This window comes from Dendrobates tinctorius, unplaced genomic scaffold (assembly GCF_039654945.1).
Source record: "Dendrobates tinctorius isolate UK_male_01 unplaced genomic scaffold, ASM3965494v1 ptg000133l, whole genome shotgun sequence".
NCBI lineage: Eukaryota > Metazoa > Chordata > Amphibia > Anura > Dendrobatidae > Dendrobates > Dendrobates tinctorius.
In genome coordinates, this window is record NW_027361801.1 from 13,209,968 (window position 1) to 13,226,696 (window position 16,729).

General features: G+C 40.8%; 1 protein-coding gene across 4 annotated transcripts in view; it reads left to right on the forward strand.

Annotated features, from left to right (window-relative positions):
• The window catches only part of DOCK11 (dedicator of cytokinesis 11), a 481,846-nt gene that overhangs the window by 314,281 nt on the left and 150,836 nt on the right, over nucleotides 1-16,729 (forward strand). For all 4 annotated transcript variants that reach the window (XM_073543480.1, XM_073543481.1, XM_073543483.1 and 1 more), the window contains 3 exons: nucleotides 917-1,032; nucleotides 2,670-2,807; nucleotides 12,517-12,699. In XM_073543480.1, the coding sequence (XP_073399581.1) occupies nucleotides 917-1,032; nucleotides 2,670-2,807; nucleotides 12,517-12,699 (437 nt within the window). The remainder of the gene's footprint in view (nucleotides 1-916; nucleotides 1,033-2,669; nucleotides 2,808-12,516; nucleotides 12,700-16,729) is intronic.

The window sequence follows — 16,729 nt, forward strand, 5'->3', positions numbered from 1 at the left end:
CATACATGTGCATCTCACAAAAATAGAATATAATTTAGTTAATTTCAGTTTTTCAATACAAAAAATGACACTCATATATTATATAGTCGTTACAAACAGAGTGATCTATTTCACGTGTTTATTTCTGTTAATGTTGATGATTATGGCTTACAGTCAATGAAAACCAAAAAGTCATTATCTCAGTAAATTAGAATACTTTATAACACCAGCTTCAAAAAATGATTTTAAAATCTGAAATATTGGCCTACTGAAATGTTTGTTCAGTAAATGCACTCAATACTTGGTCAGGGCTCCTTTGGCATCAATTACTGCATCAATGCGGCGTGGCATGGAGGCGATCAGCCTGTGGCACTGCTGAGGTGTTATGGAAGCACAGGTTGCTTTGATAGCAAACTTCAGCTCGTCTGCACTGTTGGGTCTGGTGTATCTCATCTTCCTCTTGACAATACCCCAGAGATTCTCTATGGGGTTAAGGTCAGGGGAGATTGCTGGCCAATCAAGCACAGTGATACTGTTGTTTCTAAGCCAGGTATTGGTACTTTTGGCAGTGTGGACAGGTGCCAAGTCCTGCTGGAGAATGACATTTCCATCTCCAATAAGCTTGTCGGCAGAGGGAAGCATGAAGTGCTCTAAAATTTCGAGGTAGACAACTGATAAAACACAATGGACCTATGAAAGCAGGTTGCAGGATGCAGTGACAGGCAGAAGGCAGAGCAAAGGTTAACCAGTTTAACAGCTTTAATTTAACAGGGAATGAACTCCTCGCAGGGAGATGAAGGGTTAAAGAGAATAGAAGTTCAATTATAAAATTTTCATCTCACCCTCAGTTCAAAATCGTACTTGTCTCTGCAATTTTTCTGAAATTCTTTGTCCTCTAAATTACAATTTTTTTTTTAAAGATTATGCACTTTTACAGGTTCAGGTTTCACTGAAGCTGATATTTTACATCAAGCATTGCTCGAAGGTAACTGTACTACGGAAGTGTCCTTGACTGTACTGGATACCATCTCTTTCTTCACTCAAACCTTTAGGGTAAGGATTTTCTCTTAAGAGAGCAGCATAAATTCTGTGTGCAAGAAAAATGCTCCAGGAAAGAAAAAAATTTATTTTTCTGTACCAAATTCAGGAATTTTATTCTACAGTGTTCTGAATACAGATTCATTATTGTATTTGAATATTTTTTTTTCCTAGTCTTTGGTGTTGTTCACCTGTGTTTTTTTATTCACATCTTATTCTTTTCCTAATTTGTGCCCTTTCTAAAGTCTATTTTACATTTTTGCAGTATATTAACCTATTAACCCCTACTAACCCCTCTTAACCTGTCCTTGTTTCAAAATTCACCACTATGCACAATTAACCACAGCGCAAGCTATATTTATCTTATTTTACATTTTTGTCTGTTTTTAATTTTTTGTTCATCATTGTAGGCAGGATTTAGGGTTTCCAGATTTTCTTGGCTGATCAGTTGCAACTGATTTTGTGTGTGTAAATTTTACAACATTTTAGGATAACCTGCGAATTATTCACTAAAAGGTGGCAGAAAAGGTTACAGACTTCTTAGTATTTGAAAAAACTTTATTGATACAGTCATGTATAGATCACATGCGTTTTTAGTGCATTTCCACATTTGAGTTTTTTTTATCTATTGCATTTCAGGGAAAATCCGCACATAAAAGACAGGTTGTGGATTTCAAACACCAACTACAGTGTGTCAGTTTGCACTGGGCAAAATAAAAGCACAGTGGGCAGGAGATTTCTGTAAATCCCATCCACTTTGCTGGAACTGTAAGACGCTGCGTTTTTTGCACAGTGAAACTGTGCAGCATCAAAAACTCATCATGGGAGCTTAACCTAAGAACAATCCCTAATGAATAAAGAAGTGATGCATTTTGTGTTAGAATCATGTTTGTAGGTATATAATTACCAACATGAAAGAAATTTTCACATAATATAGTGCAAATCTATATCCGCTCATACCTGGCTTAGGATTTTAGTTTCTGGTGCAAGTACAGCTTGCACCTTTAAATAAAGATAGTACACAACATTCAACATTTACGCTACAGAATGCTGAATATTTAAGACCCACACCTAAAATACCTCAAACAATCCAGGAACACCCTCCTTTGAAAATTGCTTTGTTAAACCCTGTCCTTTTGTGACAACATCACTGGACCATTTTGACAAAAATAGGACTGATTGCAGCTAGTAACACAAAATTTACCCTCAGTTGGGGAATTCACTAAATTACGCTGTAATTTATTAAGGGATTATCCCATCTTTATAGTCGGATATCATCGAATAGTACACATCTGTTTGCAAGTAACTACTTAAAATTTTCAACTGTTGTTGGTATGTTAACACTTAATAGCTTGCTGCCTTGGAGACTGATCATTGCTGCTAGACAACAAAACATGCATTGTGCTCTTTTTCGTAGAGCTTGTAAGTACTGCTTTGAAGCTGGCTAAGATTCCTGGAGTGTGCTGTTACCTCCTAGTGATTGCAGATTTTTATGCTTTGACTTCATGTTTGTGGGGCATTTTGAACTGAATGCCAAAAATGCGACTACGACTGCTAGCTAATTTATTAAGCAGATGAAACATTTGTCAGAAAATTAAGGTTCCCATTCAATTTCAATTATCTGTACGTTTTTGTTTTTTCACACTATCTAGGCTCAGCTCCTTAATTCAGATTGCCAGAACCCATTGATGAAGAAAGTTTTCGATATCTTCTTGGCATTTCTGAAAAATGGACAATCAGAAATTTGTTTAAAACATGTCTTTGCATCACTCCGATCCTTTATTAGCAAGGTAGGTTGTGTATGTAAAATACTGTATGAGTATTATAATTTTTCAGCATGTGTTTTATAGAAAAAGCACTGAATGAAGTAGTTGTCTCGTCAAAGCAAGTTATTGCCTATCCGGCCGATAATTGATAACTTTCTGATCGATGGGGGTCCTACTGTAGAAGCTTGCACCCATCGGCAAAAATAGAAATTTTTATCTCTCATGGGACACTTTTATCCCCGTTAGACAACAAAGCAGCAGGTTGGATGCTCGACTGTCACTCCATACTCTATTGAGCTGTCGGAAAAAGCAGAGTGCCATGTTCGGCAGCTCCATAGGAAATGAATGTACAGTTGTGGCCAAAAGTATTGACACCCCTGCAATTCTGTCAGATAATACTCAGTTTCTTCCTGAAAATGATTGCAAACACAAATTCTTTGGTATTATTATCTTCATTTAATTTGTCTTAAATGAAAAAAACACAAAAAGAATTGTCCTAAAGCCAAATTGGATATAATTCCACACCAAACATAAAAAAGAGGGTGGACAAAAGTATTGGCACTGTTCGAAAAATCATGTGATGCTTCTCTAATTTGTGTAATTAACAGCACCTGTAACTTACCTGTGGCACCAAACAGGTGTTGGCAATAACTAAATCACACTTGCAGCCAGTTGACATGGATTAAAGTTGACTCAACCTCTGTCCTGTGTCCTTGTGTGTACCACATTGAGCATGGAGAAAAGAAAGAAGACCAAAGAACTGTCTGAGGACTTGAGAAACCAAATTGTGAGGAAGCATGAGCAATCTCAAGGCTACAAGTCCATCTCCAAAGACCTGAATGTTCCTGTGTCTACTGTGCGCAGTGTCATCAAGAAGTTTAAAGCCCATTGCACTGTTGCTAACCTCCTTAGATGTGGACGGAAAAGAAAAATTGACAAGAGATTTCAACGCAAGATTGTGCGGATGTTGGATAAAGAACCTCGACTAACATCCAAACAAGTTCAAGCTGCCCTGCAGTCCGAGGGTACAACAATGTCAACCCGTACTATCCGTCGAGGTCTGAATGAAAAGGGACTGTATGGTAGAAGACCCAGGAAGACCCCACTTCTTACCCCGAGACATAAAAAAGCCAGGCTGGAGTTTGCCAAAACTTACCTGAAAAAGCCTAAAACGTTTTGGAAGAATGTTCTCTGGTCAGATGAGACAAAAGTAGAGCTTTTTGGGAAAAGGCATCAACATAGAGTTTACAGGAGAAAAAAAGAGGCATTCAAAGAAAAAAACACGGTCCCTACAGTCAAACATGGCGGAGGTTCCCTTATGTTTTGGGGTTGCTTTGCTGCCTCTGGCACTGGACTGCTTGACCATGTGCATGGCATTATGAAGTCTGAAGACTACCAACAAATTTTGCAGCATAATGTAGGGCCCAGTGTGAGAAAGCTGGGTCTCCCTCAGAGGTCATGGGTCTTCCAGCAGGACAATGACCCAAAACACACTTCAAAAAGCACTAGAAAATGGTTTGAGAGAAAGCACTGGAGACTTCTAAGGTGGCCAGCAATGAGTCCAGACCTGAATCCCATAGAACACCTGTGGAGAGATCTAAAAATGGCAGTTTGGAGAAGGCACCCTTCAAATATCAGGGACCTGGAGCAGTTTGTCAAAGAAGAATGGTGTAAAATTCCAGCAGAGCATTGTAAGAAACTCATTGATGGTTACCGGAAGCGGTTGGTGTATTGTAAGGGTTTCCAATGGATTGTAATGAATAAGAAAATGCTCAGACAAGAATTGAATTTACTAAATTGATTTACTTAATAAGTGATAAGATCAAATAATAAACAGTATAAACAATAAATATACACGTGAATTAAACATACATTACATTATTCAGGTAGAATTCAGGTCTATCTCTTTCTCATCTCCATGTCCTCCTCTGGTCAGATCCTCTCCTCTCTCTCTCTCTCTGTCTTCTGCTAATCAGTACACATCTCCTCCTGCGCCTATTCTTATTCACATTTTTCATTACATAAGCTTCAAAATTCCTTTGCATATTGTCATGCTGTTTCATTTGGTCTCTCAAGGCTGATTGCAAGCTAATCCTTTGCTCTATAGCTGTATGCAGCTCTAAACACAAATTATCTATCTCCTCCTGTAAGCTTTGAGACATTTGCACACAGATCCATACAACGGCTGCTGCAGCTTTCTGCTCTTTTGCATCATACCTTGAGAGATCAAATTTGGCAGCCACATCCTGGGAATTTGATAAGCGCTGTCCCTCCATATATTTGTTACATCCCTGTGCCATTGGGGTCCACTTTCCTGGTAACACCCATTCTGGCAAAGATCTGACACTACTCTCAACTGCTTTCCTACTCTTAACAAACTTATTCAATTTTGCAAACATTTTTATTCAAAACAATCCCACTTCTGACACCAATTTGTATTGTAAGGGTTCCAATGGATTGTAATGAATAAGAAAATGCTCTCACAAGAATTGAATTTACTAAATTGATTTACTTAATAAGTGATAAGATCAAATAATAAACAGTATAAACAATAAATATACACGTGAATTAAACAGACATTACATTATTCAGGTAGAATTCAGGTCCATCTCTTTCTCATTTCCATGTCCTCGTCTGATCAGATCCTCTCCTCTCTTTCTCTGTGTCTTCTGCTAATCAGTACACATCCCTCTCCATGTGTGTGTGTGTGTCCTCTTTTTATATCTAAAAACTTCTCTAAAGCCTTTAATTTATCCTTGAATGCTAATGAGAAAGTCCCCTGAAACCAAATAGATGTGAATTCACCAGATAACATCCTTGGGAATGTTTACACACCCAATCTAATTATGGCAGTTGCCTTGAATATCAATGGTCCTTTGTTGATGGATAAACAAATGACCAGTAATTTACATTCCTTTATCTTAAGTAAGTTTCAGTGACCTTTTGCTTACCTCCCTGGAAGTAAGGATACAGTATATATTATATTAAACTGATTGAAACCATTTAAAAATAACTCATAGTATACAGTTGGTCGCAGTTATTTTGGCTAAAGGTTGTGCAACCAAGTATTAGGCTGAGGGTGCCAATACTTTTGTCTGGCCCATTTTTGGAGTTTTGTGTGAAATGATCAATGTTTTGCTTTTTGCTTCATTCTCTTTTGTGTTTTTTTCATTTAAGACAAATTAAATGAAGATAATACCAAAGAATTTGTGTTTGCAATCATTTTCAGGAAGAAACTGAGTATTATCTGACAGAATTGCAGGGGTGTCAATATTTTTGGCCACAATTGTAGCTTTAGTCGGCTGTACGCACTGCTGCTTTATTCTAATGAGGCCGTTCCTCATTCTGCTGATCCCATCTGTCAGATCACCACGATCAGCAATTTATCACCAATAAAGCAAATAGGTGATAACTTGTTTTCATCTATCAACCCCTTTAAATAGTAGTTATGTGATACATATCTAATGCAGTGGACTCTACACTATGACCAGAAGCTGTCAGCGAATGCTGGCTGTTGCAGCTTTGCCAGTAAATTGTCCTAAACAAGACATTAATGTGCTCAATGAATATTGTCTCGTTACAAACTGTAATTTTTATTGCATATTTTTTAAATTACCGTAAATTTTGTATTTAATGGAAACCAAATAGAAAAAAAAAACTTTGGCAATCAGAGATAATTCTAACAAGAAGTGATACATAATCTTATCTAAGTCATATTTCTAAGTGTATTCACACAGAGTAGTTCACCATAGTAAATATAAAAATCATATGCAAGAAAGGTATCATATTTTATATAAAAGTACTTTTAAAAAATATCATTGTCACTTACTGAAAGTAATTAGCCAAATTATACTCCTCAACATTGAAATTGCAGCACCAAGAAGGAAAAGTCATGGAATTATAGAAATGATGCAATGGATAAACATGTGTTAGTGATATCTAAATGCCGAAAAGAAAATGGAAACAAAATTTTCAAAATATCTCGATTTATTCAGATATTGTGTATGAGCGCCACATGCAGAAATCCCCACAATTGCAGCCTTGGATGCTATCAGTGAGGTTATTAATGGTTGTTTAAGGAATGTTCTGCCACGCTGAATGCATTTGGGCAAATCATCAGATCCGCTGCTGGTAGCTCCTTTCCAGTTTCCGAACAATGATATCCAAATGTGCTCGATGGGAGAAAAATCTGGACATATGGACCACCATGGTAGTTTTGGCCACACAGGCTGCTCATAGTAGCATGAGCAACATTCGGCCTAGCATTTTCGTGTTGAAAAATGGCTCCTGGGTCCCTTTGGAGAATTAGCCGTATTTCTGTTTCCATGACCAAGTCAATGAAATGATGAGCAATTAATGTGCCTGGAATGAAGACTAGAGGGCTCCGATTACAGTACATTATGCCACTCAACATCATAATCTTCAGTGTAGGACTGGTGTGATATTCCATCGCTAAAGCCTCTTCATTGACCTCACACCAGTACTCTCCAAGGCTATCATGGTGATGAACATGAAGGAAAAGGAGGTCTATCCTTTTCAGTGATGGGTCACACTTTTGTCTTGAACGCAATAATAGCCAGAGGTTAGTCTGGAGACCATATAGGCAATGCCATAAAGAGGCCTTATGGTGTGTGGTTGCATATGTGGCAAGTGTAATAACATGTTGCTACATTTATGGTATTTGTCAGAGGAGGTGGTGATGGAGTTTGACTTTTCCAGGATTCTTTCCCCCGGGACCAAAGTTTAGACAGTGTATAACTGCAGGTGTCTCCCACTGCTTTCTGTGACTGCCGAGTTGTTAGTGAGTGTAGGTTGTCATTCCTGCTGTGTGCACAGGCAATGCTAACAATTAGAGCAGGTTTACACCCCCTTAGTTGCAGCAGCAATAAACTTGTGCCGACTACTTGTTTGCTGATTTATGGTAGTTTTTCTGGTGGGTTGATGACACTTCCGTGCCTACAGAGTAATCACTATTAGATCATACTGTAATTGTAGAGTGTAATTGTTCTCGACGGCACATTGTCCTGTGCAAAAGTGCTGCTGATCATGCTTAAAAATCACGTCACCTGGTGAATGATCGTTTTACTTGTTCATCGTGTGATCATCTGCCTGTTACACTGCCAAAGTGTCTGGAAACCAGCATTCCTAGGAATACTCTTCACAACAATCATTCAGTGTAAATGCAGCTTAACCCCTTAAGCCCCAAGGGTGGTTTGCACGTTCATGACCGGGCCAATTTTTACAATTCTGACCACTATCCATTTATGAGGTAATAACTCTGAAACGCTTCCATGGATCCCGGTTATTCTGACATTGTTTTCTCGTGACATATTGTAATTCATGTTAGTGGTAAAATTTCATTTAAATAACTTGTGTTTATTTGTGAAAAAAACGGAAATTTGGCGAAAATTTTGAAAATTTCGCAATTTTCCAACTTTGAATTTTTATGCCCTTAAATCACAGAGATACGGCACACAAAAAACTTAATAAGTAACATTTCCCACATGTTTACTTTACATCAACACAATTTTGGAACCAAAATTTTTTTTGTCAGGAAGTTATAAGGGTTAAAAATTGACCAGCGATTTCTAATTTTTGCAACACCATTTTATTTTTACGGACCACATCACATTTGAAGCCACTTTGAGGGGTCTATATGATAGAAAATATCAAAAAGTGACACCATTCTAAAAACTGCACCCCTTAAGGTGCTCAAAACCACATTCAAGAAGTTTATTAACCCTTTAGATGCGTCACAGGAATTTTTTGAATATTTAAAAAAAAATGAACATTTAACTTTATTTCACAAAAAAATACTTCAGATTCAATTTTTTTTATTTTATCAAGGGTAACAGGAGAAATTGGACTGCAAAATTTATTGCGCTATTTGTCCTGAGTACGCTGATACCTGATATGTGGGGGGAACCACTGTTTCGGCGCATGGCTGAGCTCAGAAGGGAAGGAGCGCCGTTTGACTTTTTCAATGCAAAATTGGCTGGAATTCAGATCGGATGCCATGTCACGTTTGGAGAGCCCCTGATGTACCTAAACAGTGGAAACCCCCACAAGTGACCCCATTTTGGAAACTAGATCCCCCCAAGGAACTTATCTAGATATGTGGTGAGAACTTTGAACCCACAAGGGCTTCACAGAAGTCTATAACGTACAGCGGTACAATTAAAAAATCATATTTTTTCCAAAAAAATGATCTTTTCACCCCCAATTTTTATTTTCCCAAGGGTAACAGGACCCTAAAAGTTATTGTGCAATTTGTCCTGAGTACGCTGATACCCCACATGTGGGGGTAAACCACTATTTGGGCGCATGGCAGAGCTCGGAAGGGAAGCAGCGCCATTTGACCTTTTTGGCTGGAATTGAGATCGGACACCATGTCGCGATTGGAAAACCCCTGATGTACCAAAACAGTGGAAACCCCCCACAAATGACACCATTTTGGAAACTAGACCCCCCAAGGAACTTATCTAGATGTGTGGTGAGCACTTTGACCCCTTCAGTGCTTCACAGAAGTTTATAACGCCTGGGCGTGAAAATAAAAAAATCGTATTTTTTCCACAAATATGATCTTTTAGTCACTAATTTTTTTATTTTCCCAAGGGTACCAGGAGAAATTGGACCCCAAAAGTTGTTGTCCAATTTGTCCTGAGTACGCTGATACCCCATATGTGGGAGAAAACTACTGTATGGGCACACGTCGGGTCTTGGAAGGGAAGTAGTGACGTTTTGGAATGCAGACTTTGATGGAATGGTCTGCCGGTGTCATGTTGCTTTTGGAGAGCCCCTGATGTACCTAAACAGTGGAAACCCCGTACAAGTGACCCCATTTTGGAAACTAGACCCCCTAAGGAACTTATCTAGTTGTGTGGTGAGCACTTTGAACCCCCCAGTGCTTCACAGAAGTTTATAACGACCGGGCGTGAAAATAAAAATCATTTTTTTCCACAAGAATGATATTTTTGCCCCCAATTTTTTATTTTCCTAAGGGTAACAGGAGATATTGGACCCCAAAAGTTGTTTTGCAATGTCCTGAGTAGGCTGATGCCCCATATGTGTGGGTAAAACATTGTTTGGGTGCATGGCAGAGCTTGGAAGGGAAGGACCACCATTTGACTTTTTCAACGCAGAATTGGCTGGAATTGAGATCAGACGCCATGTTGCATTTGGAGAGCACCTGATGTGCCCAAACAGTGGAAACCCCCAATTCTAACTCCAACCCAACCCCAACACACCCCTAACCCTAATCTCAACCCTAACCCTAGCCCTAACCCTAGCCCTGGCCCTAACCCTAACCCTAATGGGAAAATGGAAATAAATACATTTTCTTTTAATTTTATTATTTTTCCCTAACTAAGGGGGTGATAACGGGGGGTTTGATTTACTATTTATGGCAGGTTTTTATGATTGGCAGCTGTCACACGCTCAAAGACGCTTTTTATTGTAAAAATAGTTTTTGCATCACCACATATTGAGAGCTATAATTTTTCCATATTTTGACCCACCGAGTCATGTGAGGTCTTATTTTTTGCGGGACGAGTTGACGTTTTTATTGGTACCATTTTCGGGCACGTGACCTTTTTTGATCGCTTTTTATTCCGATTTTTGGGACGCAGAATGAACAAAAACCAGCATTTCATGAATTTCTTTTGGGGGGGGTGCGTTTACACCATTCCGCGTGCGATAAAATTGATAAAGCCCTTTTATTCTTCGGGTCAGTACCGTTACAGCGATACCTCATTTAGGTCGTTTTTTTGGTTTTATGCAATGAAAACTATTTTATATAAAAAATAATTATTTTTGCATCGCTTTATTCTGCGAGCGATAACTTTTGTATTTTTTCGCTGATGATGCTGTATGGCGGCTCGATTTTTGCGGAACAAGATGACGTTTTCAGCAGTACCATGGATATTTATATGCGTCTTTTTGATCGCGCGTTATTGCACTTTTTGTTCGGCGGTATGATAATAAATCATTATTTTTTGCTTCGTTTTTTATTTTTTAAGGGGTTCGCTAAAGGGGTTAACTAATGGGACAGTTTTATAGGGCGGGTCGTTACGGACGCGGAGATACCAAATGTGTACTTTTATTATTTTGTTTTTTTATTTCCAAAAAATGAATTTATTGGGGGAATATTTTTTTTTTTTTCTAATTTATTTGGCGATTTTTAAAAAAAATTATTTTAACACTTTTTTTTTTTTAACTTTATTACATTGTCCCAGGTGGGACATCACTGTCCAGTGACAGATCGCTGATCTGTCACATCACAGATCACTGTGACAGATCAGCGATCTGTCACAGGCAGTGCAGCAGGCTTCCTCGTGCCTGCGCTTTGCAGGCACTGAGGAAGCCGGCTCCCTGCAGGCCCCCGAAGGTCCCCGTCGCCATCTTGGATTCGGGGGCCTGCAGGGAAGGAGCCCCCCGCAGCAGCGCTGCCTATTGCGCTGCCGTGGGGGGCTCAGGGAAGCACGGAGGGAGCCCCCTCCCTGCCGATGCTTCCCTTTAACCCCCGGTACACCGCGGTCGTGTTTGATCGCGATGTGCAAGGGGTTAACGTGTCTGGGGCGGCCTGTGAACTCCCCTGACACATTGTGCCGGGTGTCGGCTGTGATAATCAGCTGACACCCGGCCGCGATCAGCGGCGCTCACCACGTGGGCGCCACTGATCGCTATGACGTACTATCCCGTCCCTGGAAATTAAGTCCCAGGGCACATGGACGGGATAGTACGTCATATGGGATTAAGGGGTTAAAGGGAATCTCTCACCCTTATTTTTGCCCTATTAGCTGCCGGCATAGACATCGGGGGCTTATCTACAGCATTCTGTAATGCTGTAGATAAGCCCCCGATGTAACCTGAAAGAGAAGAAAAACACGTTATATTATACTCACCGAGGTGGGCGGTCCGGTCCAATGGGTGTTGCGGTCCGGTCCGACGCCTCCCTTCTTCATGCGATGACTTCCTCTTCTCCCATCCTGAAATGGGCAGAGCAGAATTCTGCAGTGCGCAGGCGCCAGACCTCTCCCGACGCCTGCGCACTGCAGGACTCTGCTCTGCCTTCAACAGGGCAGAGCAGTGCGCTTGCGCCGGAGCCATTACAGGACGGGAGAAGAGGACGTCATCGCATGAAGAAGGGAGGCGCCAGACGGGACGGCAACACCCATCGGACCGGACTGCCCACCTCGGTGAGTATGATATAACGTGTTTTTCTTCTCTTTCAGGTTACATCGGGGGGCTTATCTACAAAATTACAGAATGCTGTAGATAAGCCCGCGATGTCTATGCTGGCAGCTGAAAGGCCAAAAAAAGGGTGACAGATTCCCTTTAAATAAGACTTGTCACCAGGTCAGAAGTAGCCACTTTTTGTTCTAATTCCTGCTGCTCCCAAGAGTATTAAAGTTTTTTTCTTTTTTACTATCCGCCATACGATAGGAGTGCCCCCCGGTTGGTAATGCAGAGGAGCCTAAAGACACGCCCCAGAGAATCTTGTTAGCCAGGTCTTCTTGGTAAAGATCATAAAATATAGCACTATTGACAGTTCTGTTTATCAAAACTAGCGTTGTAAGTTTGTTCTAACATTATTTAATGAAAAATTAACTTCTCAATATTATGGAAGAGCTCTGCTGCATTTGGTCAGCTCTGCAACTAACAGTGTAATTACTCATGTCTTTTCAATGTCTTACATATTACTGTCTAAACTCATGTTTCTCTGTTGATTAAGTTTCCCTCAGCCTTCTTCAAAGGAAGAGTCAATATGTGTGCAGCGCTTTGCTATGAGGTTCTCAAATGCTGCACATCTAAGCTCAGCTCCACCAGAAATGAAGCTTCAGCTATTCTGTATCTTCTCATGAGGAACAATTTTGAGTTCACCAAGAAACGGACATTTCTCAGAACACATTTACAGGCAAGTGTGTTAAAAAAAAAAAAAGTGGCCTGGCAGCCACATCTCTCTCCATCTCAGGATAAGTTTTATTATATCTTTAATGCAAAGAGAAAACACAAACTGCATCAGTGGAGATCCTATATCACAATTGTAGATGTATGTTCCCTTAAATTTTCTGAAGTACAGCAGCACTTATCAACAGGTATGCAGTGCTCTGCATGCATATGTCACATCTAGATTTATAAATGAAAAAGAAAAATGTGGCACTCACCATTTTGAAGCTGACTATTCAAAATCCTTTATTTCACCTTTGGTGGTTTGGACAAGAAATATGGATGTGCAGGTCAAGGAGGCATGCGGGGAGAGGGAAGATGGACTGTGGCCGTTGCGCTTATGATCGCTTCAACGGGTCCAGGTAAGTAATTACGTGAGATAATTTCCTTTATAAGGGGTGGACCGTTAAACATAATATCAAAGCAAACATTAATACATTTAAAACGTGAACATTAGTGCATAGTATCATGTAGTAATTACATTCTTTTCACAGACTGTAAAAAATTAAACATTTTATTAGAGGAAAACTGACAAATCTGTTCTGTCATTTAAGCCGAGCGGACCTTGTACATTTGTTTTCAGGATCCACTGTGTTTCCAGTTTTCATAGATTTTTATTATGATTACCATGGATATTGCATAGAATTGTGCTCATCTTGTATATGTCTTATAAGCCTTAATGCACCCTTTCCTGAAGTTATGGATCGATAGTGTTCACGGAACCTAGTTGATAGAGGTCTTATTGTTTTTCCTTTTTAATAAAATAAGCAAGGACAGAATAAGACGCAGACCACGAACTTGGCTCTACAGGATATAAAATCTGAAACACAATGTGTGATTGGGCCGATGCGAAGAGGATTAGAAATATCATGCAGGTCTGGAAGGAAAATCTATTAAAATGGGAAACACAGTGGATCCTGAAAACAAATGAACCAAACAGATTTGTCAGTTTTCCTTTAATAAAATGTATAATTTTTTACAGTCTGTGAAAATAATGTTATTACTACATGATATTATGCACTAATTTTCAATTAATGACCTCACGCAATTACTCACCTGGACCCGTTGGAACGATCACACGCAAAACGGCCGTAGTCCATCTTTCCTCTCCCCGCATGCCTCCTTGACCTGCATGTCTATTTTTCATGTCCAAACCACCAAAGGTGAAATAAAGTATTTTGAATAATCAGCTTAAACGTGGTGAGTGCCGCATTTTTCTTCTTCATATATAAGTTATATTATAAGTTAGATCAGAATTTACTTAAGTCAAAGTGAAAGCAAAAAAAAAAAGAGAAAAAAAATTAAAAATCTACATACACTTTGTTAGAATGGTATGCTGGTCTACATAACTTATCAAAGATTTGGTGATTAGTCATACATTTTTTGCCCCCTTTCAGCTATTTTTAACCTCTCAGTTACATTTAAAATACACAAGTGGCCTTTAGTTATACTCCCCAGGTCCAGCTCTGCCTCTCCTTCACTGCTCTGATCTCTGTTGATGGACTGCAGTTTTGACATCACATTGACAGCACTGTAGCCAATAAGGCCAGGTTCACATTGCATTAATGCAGTCCGTTTAACGGATTGCGCTACAAAGCGGCATTAACGCGATGTAACTAGAGTTGAGCGACTTTGATCGGATCGGGTTTCATGAAACAAAATTTGTTTCAGATGAAACTGGTCCGACTAGGGCAAAAAAAGTCGGAGTTTCGTCCGAAACCCGACCCCAATGCAAGTCAATGGGAAATAAAAGTCGGCATTGAGCGGATGACATTCATCCACTCAATACCGACTTTTATTCCCCCTTGGAACAAAGTATTTTTGAACATTTCTTGAGTAACCTGAAGTAAGATACAAAAGAAAGTTTGTTCCAAACATCAGCCAAGATCATTTAGTTTGACAATCGTAGCCTGATGTTCAGTTTATGGAATCCATCAGTCATCTAGAAATTAATTGACGTCTAAATTGTTCAGACCAGTCTATTTAAAGTTAAATCTAATCCCAGATTATGTTAATGGACATGTTCCTAGAAAGATGTGGTTTCTAGAGGTCAGTCCTTTCCGATCCCAGACGCAGGAAGAAGCCAGTCATTCTCAAAGCTAGCGATGTTGAGAAGAAAAGAACACATTCCCGTGAGAGATCTATAAAGCTATAATAACCAAATCTTAAGATGCTACTATTGCCTGGGCAGGAACTTCCTGACATAACGTGATATTTGTGCCAGTATAATACCAAATAATTTTTACTTTGTTGAAATGTTATTACTGCAGTATTTTACAAGGTGATTAAAACATCCTTCTTGTCATGCAAATGGTTTCGAAGCCATTTGTATAAACCTTTTTACTTCTCTCATAGTAAATGCAATTTTATAAGTTCTCACTCTGAAGCTCCTTTACTTTACTTTGGGAAGTGATGTGTCTCCATCCGTAGGCTTGTTTTCCAAATTTTGCCCAGTCTTCATTCTATAGACAGTTTTATTCAGATCCAAATCGCAGACCAATGAGCCAAGTGTCATATAGTAGCCCATCTACGTCATACAAACAATAAAGACATTGCACTTGACAGACATCTGACAGCCTCCTCTGTCTAACAAGAAGAAATGTAATGATGATACATTTCCAAAATCTGTGTTGTGTACCCCCAGTGCGCACAACCCAGGAGGATACAGTACACTTGTATTCTTGCAGTGGTTTTAATAGGTTCAGCACAGTAAGTGGTTACAGATGGGTTTTTTTTTTGTCAAGACTGGTTATATTAAAAGTGTCCTTTAATGGGCTTTAGGATTGTTAGATGCCAGGTAATTTCTCCTTCGCCTCATTGGGGGACACAGAGACTGTGGGTGTATGCTTCTGCCGCTAGGAGGCTGACACTAAGTGAAAAAAAGAGTTTAGATCCTCCTCCGCAGTATACACCCTCACCCCTATTGCGGGCGGAAATCAGTTTTATGCTTAGTGTCCATGGAGGCACACGTCTGTTTTTTTTCTCTCCAGACTTTTTTCGTCTTTTTCCCATGAAGATTAGACAGGGGCAGCGGATCCTTTTGAAAGGGTCCGATTTCCCCAAACCAACAGCAGGTGAGCATGTGCGAGTGTCCCTCCACTTATCCTCTCCTGCAGCGTGGGACACAATGCCGGACTTAGCCCTGATCACCCCTAGGTATTAAAACCATGGGCTGTACAGAGGCACAAGACTAGACTGTTCGGCCCCCACTGCTCCACCAATGCTCAGACTGCGGTGCTGCAAGGTGGCGGACGGTCCCTCTCCTCACCCCCTGAAGGGGTTAGATGGAGCTAGGGTCCCTGCACCGTCCTATTTTTTTTATCAAGGTCCCCCTCACATACCTGCGCTCAGGCTGAAGAGGATCATCAGTGAGGAGAGGGTCAGGGAGGGCTCCTGCGAAGACTTCGGGCTGGAGCCCACAGCGCGACCACTAGCCATGCAAGAGAGGGAGCGATCCGTCAGACAGCAGCCTGGGTCAGGAACGCCGCACCGGTCGGTAGCGCCCTTTTTTGTGGTACCGCCCCCCCCCCCCGGTCGGGTAGGCCGCGTCCGGAAGTTCCGCCCCCGGGGCCGCGCATTACTTCCAGCGGCCGGCCCCGCACTGGGCGGTGGTAAAAATCGAGGCCCCGACTTCGGAGCGCGGCTAGGCCGCAAAGCGGAAGTACCGCCCCTAGAACGGTTTTTACAGGCTGGTTTAAATGAAGCATCCAGGTCGGGGGGGGGGGCACAGGACTGGGGTAAGTGCTGCCCGAGAGGTCACGCTACAGGGAAAAACGAGGTGCTACCTCCTCCCCATATCCCCAGCAGTGGACAGACACAGCATGTCCGAAAAGGCAAAGACGCACACGTTCTTTTATGCTGCATGCATCTCTAGTCAGGCTGCGTTTCCGCGGGCGCAGAGAAAGCGTTTATGTAAAGCCTGCGAATCCGAACGCGCCCAGGAGCCCTCTCCTGCGACCGCGACCAATGTGTCAAATCCCCCGGAGTGGGCCCGATCA